We start from the raw sequence: 8396 nt of genomic DNA, 5'->3' as shown, positions 1-8396 counted from the left end.
AAGGAAAAGATGCAGATCACATTAATACCATCAGATTCGTACGTCCAATAAATCACTTAAAAGTGGAAAGCCAATCGCTTCTCTTTTCTATAAAATGTTACAACCTGTGTTGTGTTTAGAAACAAGGGTCAGCAGACCCAACGAGGTTTTGGGAAAGATTAAGCAGATTCTTCTGTCTGTTTTTACAAAACAAAATGTAACAACTGGTTGGGGGAAAGAGAAGAGGGGTGGGGGGGGTGGAAAGCATGGGAGGCGGGTTCAAAGCAGAGCTCAACTTGATCTGATCCTTGTATACAGGGCCGCCAGCTTGTTCTCAAAAGTGAAAAACTTAGTCCTAGGGGAACAGGAGATACATGGTACCAAATCACAACCCCAGGAATGCACATTGCTTTCTCGCATGCTCTGGAATCAATTTCAATAAAATCTCCATCTGCACCCCCTTCAGTTCTGCATGAAAGCAGCAACGGTGGTCAACAATTATCACACGTAAGTATCAAAATAAACAGACATTACGTCAATAGACGTTTTACTATGTAACAGAAAATTTTCAACTTTAGACACGGCTCATACCATGAGGCTTGAAGTTGAAGAGTGGGGGCAGGAAACGTCCATTTGGCAGACGAGTATTTGGGTCCCGTAACTCATCGAAGAAGGGGTGGATCAAGGCTTCCAGCTGCATAAATCAACAACATGTCATCCAATCTATGCATTATGCAATAGAGAAAAGCAGCAAAATGAAACAAGATTGTAAGCCATAATGATCGTGTATTCACTTCACAGTACACACATGCAAAATACCACCATTCAAGAGTCAAATCCATATTTGAGAGTGCATTTTGATACACTACTAGTTGTTCATTAGACACAATGAATCTTTAGGTGGAAGACTTAAGTAGTGTAAACTCACAGCTGTGCATCGAAGGTTAGGCGAGTACTGCAGAAGTCTCGAGACAAGATCAACAGCTTCAGGTGGCATGCGTTTGTGAAATATCTGATGACAGAAGCCAGCCACATAGAAGGAAAAAGCACACTTAATAATTATTATGATATGCAAAGAATGGAAAATGCAACCATATGAAACATGAATTCTTCGTACCTTGTGCCATGGGTGAGCTTTAATCTGGGGGAATTTAAACTCTGTGTAGTTCGGATTCATGCACTTGATTTCTTCCCTAGTTGGGGTACCCAAAACCTGGCATGTCAAACAATATGACGGGAGTAATAAGAAAAAGGCCCACCTAGAAGTAAGACACTCTTCAAGGCCACAATTGGACAAGAAAACCATGGTTACAGATTTTGATTAAACTAACGTGATTTCAGAAGAAATGCTACAACTCCGACTAGCACCAAAATAAAAATCATATCAGAGATTTCAGTTAAAATCAGCTGAAACCATATAGAATTACAAAGATGTCGGACATCACCAGAATACATCAGTACTGGGCACAACTGATAATAGGATAGGAATCAAATCTTGAATCCTTGAGTAACACATGGAATGTGTTTTTTTTTTTTTTATAACTGTTTGTCTTTACATCTTTTGTGCATAGTCTGTATATCCCAAATGAAAGCCACAAAGCATGCTTGCACAGTTGGCATCATCTACCCGAGTGTCAAGTGGACACGATTGAATAATGAAATAACCACCACCATCACCCCAAAGAGAAGGGGGGGGGGGTTCAGAAACTTTCACATGGAAAGAAATTTTAACAAGCATATGCAAACAAGACAAATGTTTACCTCCCATAACACAATGGAAAGAAAAAACAGGTGTCAAATACAAGCGGCACCATTTGAAGAGTAAAATAATTAAAAAAAATAATCACCTTGATGATTTCAACAAGCTGGTCTACTCCACTTTCACCTGGAAAGAGAGGCTGATAGACATAGAAAGCATACCTTAGTATATATTCATAAAAGGCCAGAGCACAAAAAATAAGAAAGAATGGACTTCAAAAAAATTAAGAGATACCAACCTGTCCGAGAAGTAACTCAGCCAAAACACAGCCTGCAGACCAAATATCAATTGCTGTAGTATACTCAGTCGCTCCAAAAATAAGCTCAGGGGCTCTGTAATACCTAGAGCAGATATAAGAAATATTCGGCTCCCCTTTCACCTGTTAAAGGCCAAACAAAAGCATATTAGCACGCAAACAAGAACCAAGTTAATTCTAATCCATGGTACAAAGACATACCAAGACTTTTGCACTTCCAAAGTCACATAGTTTTAACTGATGGGTATGTGGGTTCACCTGGGAAAAAAACAGAGAGACATCTTAACTTTTTTCCCCAAAAGGAATGTCAGAAATTTCTAACAAAAAAATTAATTGCATTAAACAAGAAAAATAATTAACTAGATGCCTAAAATAACAAAAAGGACCAAAGAGAATTAATTTTCATATTTAATTAGCAATTGATGACATAGGGTAAGAGACCAAGAGAGTTTATGAGGTTCTTCACAACAACCAATTCAAGTTACTGAAAAAAAAATACATTGAACTTCTAGTCAAAATATACAATTAGTTCCAAATATAACTAGTATTTTGCTTTGCTTACTGAGAAACACCAAGAACAGATCGAGGACTACATAATTTCAGTGAAGTGCATACCAAAAGATTTTGAGGCTTTATGTCCCTGTGGCAAACTCCAATAATGCCATGAATGTAAGCCAATGCCCTACAAATCTGTGAAATATCAAAACAATATTAGACTCCTCCAATACTTCCATGAATGTAAACCAATGCCCAACAAATCTGTGAATATCAACACAATATTAAAATCACTTTGCAGTTAACTATCTTTCCGCAAACTTACTAAACCCTATAAGATTCTCTCTTGTTAAAGGAAGCAAAAATAATCAAATGCACTATATGCCATGATGACCAATGATAATTACGACGACGACAACAACAAAAATGAATAGGAAAACTCTTGGGTTCTAACATGTGTGTTTACCTGATATGTATACAGCTTCACATATATCAGTGGCATCCTTTGATTCATCTTATTATAGTGCCTGATTACCCGATGAACAGTCTCTGGAACATACTCAAGTACAAGGTTAAGATAAAGTTCATCTTTTTCAGTTGTTGAAAAGAAACAATGCTTCAGTGACACGACATTTGGGTGGTCTAAAAGACGCATCGTTTGCAATTCCCGGTTTTTGTACCGTTTGTCCTGAAGAACCTTTTTTATTGCCACAGTTTCACCAGTCTCTAAGCATTTAGCCTGCATAACAGCAAAAAAGAAGCAATATCACAACCTTCACTACAGGCTCGGTCATGGCTGAAAAAAAGACATGCAAATCACCCACTTTCTCCCCCTTACAGGATAAGCTTACCTGGAAAACAACTCCAAATGATCCATTCCCCACAACACGCTCAGCCATGTAGCTTATAGTCTGCAATTGATAACAGTTGAATCAAATTATAAGAAACCAATACAGTCATGAAAGCTTTAAAAAAATTTAGGGCAATGTAAGTTGTAGTTCTTATCACTTGTAGAGAACAAAAAACACAAAGCAGATAAACAAGTTCCCCCCAAAAAAAAAAAAAATTAGAAATCCTCGACCTAAAGGAGCATAAAGGCAAGAACAAACTCCACAGCTTACCTGCTTTGGCTGTCCATTTCTCCCGCCAATGGTAGTCACAATGATATGACCTGTTTCTGTCCCGTTCCCATCAACTACAGTAGCTTCCATTTCCTAAACCCCACAGCCCAAGCAGAGAAGAGGAAAAAAGGTAAACTAACTGATAAAACCAAAATAGAGAATAAAATTAACACAAGCAATAAACACCAAAACCTTACCTTGTCATCCCTAATTTTCATGTCATTCATCTCCTCAGGCAATCTATCAACAGCGACACAATTGCCCCTAGCTTCTCTAAATCCAGAAGCAGGCACTACACTCACTGAAGCCATTTTAAAAATAGATCCAGCACCACGTGCTTCTTCAGATCAATGAAACCCAATCATTTAACTGCCAAAAACAAGACAGAATTAATAATCCACACTTACAAATATATGTACAAACTTCTCACTCATCTTCCATACTGCAAAGAACCCAAGAGAAGGAATAGTATCACAATGTAAGGGAAATCAAATGTGAAGACAAAATATAATTATTACATGGAAATCAGATTATAAGAAGAGGCCAGTCATGTTCAATATTATTCATTATGCAAGCTAACAATATTAAAGACAAATTCATAGCAGTCCACAGCCTTGTAAATTCAATCTGCATGTACACTTTTTTCCAATTGGGGATAGGGGAAACTTCTGCCTCTCATTTGAATCTGAAGGTACATAAAAGTACCTAGAGTCTTAAACTCTATATAAAATGAATGGAAATATTTTATATAAAATGCATTTTTCCATACATTATATACACTATTATGGAAAGTCAGAAGCAGTGTATTAGCAATCTAGCATTCTAATCCATACAAGATTCACTCAAAACACCAAAGGCACATCCAAATTCTAAGAGTGGACGCAACATCTTCATGATTGAGCCAACAATCAATTTCGGAAGCTGCAGAATCCTTTCATCAATGTTTAAACCTACCACTGCTACAAACTCAATGGCCACTGCTTTACAAACACCTCCAAAGTCTAAGTCATTACTTGGGATAATAAGGAAGAGAAGAAGTCAGAGGCTCCAAATGTCAACATTAAACTCCTAACTTTCAAATTTAATTCAAGTTTAAAGAGCTCAACCTCTCATCACATGTTTACAGCTTTCTTTTATGTTTCTAATCAAGGAACCCTGGAAGAAATCCACGACTTAACATAGCACTCAAAAATCCATGAACTAGTAAGATAATTAATTTTTAAAAAAAAATTAATAATAATAAGCAGGAAGAATCATCAATAAAACAAATTGCGGCTAGAACAAAAGATTAATACTCCAGCATAAGGTTGCCACTTCCCTATAAATTTGATACAGCAGTTGGGAGCCAGAAGAAACACAAATTCAGTGAAGACAAATGTATGCATGCCTATGTGTGTGTGTGTGTGAGAGAGAGAGAGAGAGTAGCAACAAATTCCCTCAAACAAATAAAGTCAAAAAATTAAAAGGAAAAAAAAAATACTAAACAGTTCAGAAAATGATTTTCACGGAAGGAACAGAGACAGATCAGCAATAAGCAGCGTACTTGCCTTGTTATCTCCTTCAGACAGATAAATTATGCTTAGGTTGACCAAAAGATTTTGAGAGAAAAATGAGAAAAAGGAAACCCAACGCGATTACAATAAACCACGGAAGAGTTTTAGACCCACCCCCTCCAAAAGAATAAAAATCATGGTTAACAGGGAGAAAAAAAAAAAAATCAACAGGGGAAGAAAAACATAACCCAATAGTGCAAAAACAAACCGCCAAAAAATAAAAATAAAAAGGACTTATTTTCGAGCAGCATAACCATAATAAATCTACAAATGAAGATCGACGGTTAATCAGAACAAACCACAACCTAATCTTCTATTTCCGTCCCACCCCCACCCCTTTTTAGTGTGAAGCGGGTTGGGGGTTGCACTTACATTCTTCTTTACCCATCCCCCAACCCAGCAAAGAAAAGAAAAGAATAAATCTACAAGAAATATAATCATCAGGAAGAAAAAAGCACAGAAAACACAAAAACAAAGAGAGAAGCAGATCCAAATCAGAAAAAAGAGACCAATAACGCAATATCGAGATGAACATAGTCCGATCCATTGCAAAAACTTGAAAAACTTCAAACTATCGCAAGAAAAACACCAGAAATCATAACAAATAAGATAAATATACAAAAAACGAACAAACAATGAAAGAAAAATATACCTAAATCCGATTACGATGTCCAGATATAAATCTCCCGCAGATCCCGATCCGTTTATATGATATGAAGAACACAAACAGATATAATCGGAACCTGATCTCACAGGACGTTTTTGTGGAATTGAGATTTCTTCCTGATCTCCTTCCTTTTCTTTTTTAGTGGTATTGATGACAGTCAAAGACTCAAAGGTGAGAGGATCCCTTACATATGTGTTCTTTTTAATCTCGCCCAATGGTCCTTCTTTTTTGACCGTTCAAACCAATACTTTAATTTTCCCATGTTTTTCTCTTCAAAAGAAAAGAAAGAAGAAATTTTATATTCGAAGCAGCGAATATTCCACCATGCCTTTTGCCGTCGAAGACCGAGCCTGGAATTTTCATATGTATGAAGGGTCCAAAATTCCTGATATACCCCTCTTGAATCTTTTATTAACGAAAATCTCCAAACCTTGTAGCAACAATAATTTAAGGGAGCAGATTTCTATGAACAGCTCACCAATTTTTACTTGTAGTAGGTACATTAAAAAGTCTTTTGTTATCTATCTTAAACAAAATAAGAAATAGTGTTTTTTGTCTACGAGTGTAGTTCATGTCAGCAAGAAACACTCAATGAATGTTTTGAAAATAGATTCATTTTAAGAAGATAAAAAGGTGTTATATTAGGGGGTGAGAGATACAAAAACATGAGTGCTAGCATATGTTATGCTCATAGAATCATTCCCCATTAAATGAGAAAGAGTGTTTTTTGTCTAAGAGTGTAGTTTATGTCAGTAAGAAACACCCAATGAATGCTTCGAAAATATAATCATTTTAAGAGGATAAAAAGGTGTCATATTAAGGGAAGTGAGATACAAAAACATGAGAGTGCTAGCATATGCTATGCTTATAGAATCGTTCCCCATAAAATAAAAGGGTGAGGGCTTCCAAACAAGCGGCATTGAGAAGGCATCGATGTCATTTCATGTGAATTGAAGAGAGATAGAAAGGGGGTGCCACTAGTAGGGGTGCATTTTGGCCCAACAAGCCCGAGCCTAAATTGGGCTTTTTAGCTCACAAGGTGGGCCAAGGTTGAGATTTCTAGGCCCGAGCTAGGGTTGGCTGGACCTAGGCTAAGGCTTTGGATTGAGCTTGAGCCCGGCCTGACTCGGCCAAGGTCAAACTCATATATTTACACATTATTTTATTATATTATATATAGGCCAAAAATGAATAAGTGGGTTGGAATGTGTATCTTTATTTATAAGCATCAAACTCTCTAATCCCTCCTCTTAAGTTTTCAATGTGGTACAATAAATAAATAACTTTTTGGTCCAAAGGAAGGGAATGCATCCATTTTTAGTCTTCCGTTGAAAACTTAAGGAGAGAGGGAAAGGAGATTTATAAATGATAGGGAGAGATGGTGAAGAATTCAAATTTATCAGTAGTTTTGGGCTAACCAACCAGAATAGGACCCTCCTCGAGCTTGATAGGATCAAGGCCTATATTGAGATGTCCCAGTCTGACCTAGGATTAGGCAAGGCCTGAGCTAGGGAGTGGGGACCCTAGGGTGGGTCAGCCCAACCGGCCTTGATGCACCCCTAGGTGCTAGTGTACCCTCACTAGCTCAAAGAACTTATTCTCTTAAATTAATACGGGTGAAAGAACCCTGCTTGCTTGTGTGGCTTTACGCCCAGACACATGGACAGGTTGTCGATGTCCCTACCCCTGATAGCCCGCTCCATGTGTCTAGTCAAGAGTGGAGAAACCAAGCAGACAAGGTTTTTTTCCCAATTAATTTAAATTTTGTTTGTTCTTACTCTAATTTTTCAAACCTAATTTTTTCTTTCTTTTTTTTTTTTTTTTTTTTTTTTTTTTGTGTGAAAATCGCAAGGCTTGGTGTTGTGGCCCTTGTGGAGTTCCTAAGAGTTACATTGAAAAACACACATCCACATCACCTTATAAATTGACATGAAATCCCTTTCTGTGCATGCAAACCAATGAAATCCCATTAAACATATGTGGTTCATTTTTTTCCGAAAGCATTTCTCTACACAAACCTATGTTTTTCTTATTTAATTCTTATATAAGTTTGTCTATATCGAGAGATATCATTTGAGTTAGTGCCACATGAAACCTTAGTACTAAATGGTAAGATTCATCCATAAAACAAAGCACCAGATGGTACAACTTAACAATCAATTTTGATCAAGATTTGAGATTATATTTGATTTTGATGATTAGTGTGTGGTGCCCCTTACCTATCCCATGGCTATAGTTGCAACATCAATTTCCACTAATTTAACCATAGACACTAGAAATGGGTCATATGAGTATGATGGGGCATTTGCCTTGTAACAATCCAATAGTAATATCAGCCATCCTATGTACCTTCCTGTTGGCAATAGACACCTTTGAATGGGATGATCTTCTAGCTCACTGGGAGGCAGCTATATAGTTGAATTACAACGTAAGTCGTTGGATCAATCCTACTATCCCCATTTTTCTGAAATATAGTAATAATAGTTTTTTTTTTTTATTAGAAATATAGTAATAATAGGTTAGTGGTTAGTAATAGGTGTGGACCATTGGCCTCTTTGTTGGCCCA

The 8396-nt window shown here is 37.0% G+C and overlaps 1 protein-coding gene across 1 annotated transcript; it reads right to left on the bottom strand.

The window, feature by feature from the left end:
• Positions 1 to 6064, bottom strand: LOC122058208 (shaggy-related protein kinase alpha). The gene is made up of 13 exons (XM_042620767.1): positions 5816 to 6064; positions 3808 to 3979; positions 3611 to 3703; positions 3341 to 3400; positions 2956 to 3228; positions 2610 to 2684; positions 2196 to 2252; positions 1977 to 2117; positions 1827 to 1877; positions 1097 to 1192; positions 908 to 991; positions 571 to 673; positions 1 to 447 (listed from the first exon to the last, which is right to left on the bottom strand). The coding sequence occupies exons 2-13, from the start codon at positions 3919 to 3921 to the stop codon at positions 365 to 367; spliced, it is 1230 nt and encodes a 409-aa protein (XP_042476701.1). The 5' UTR covers positions 3922 to 3979; positions 5816 to 6064; the 3' UTR covers positions 1 to 364.
• Between the last annotated feature and the right edge of the window lie 2332 nt (positions 6065 to 8396).

This window comes from Macadamia integrifolia, chromosome 12 (genome assembly GCF_013358625.1).
Source record: "Macadamia integrifolia cultivar HAES 741 chromosome 12, SCU_Mint_v3, whole genome shotgun sequence".
In the NCBI taxonomy this organism is placed as follows: domain Eukaryota; kingdom Viridiplantae; phylum Streptophyta; class Magnoliopsida; order Proteales; family Proteaceae; genus Macadamia; species Macadamia integrifolia.
This window is presented reverse-complemented; position numbering and strand designations above follow the sequence as displayed.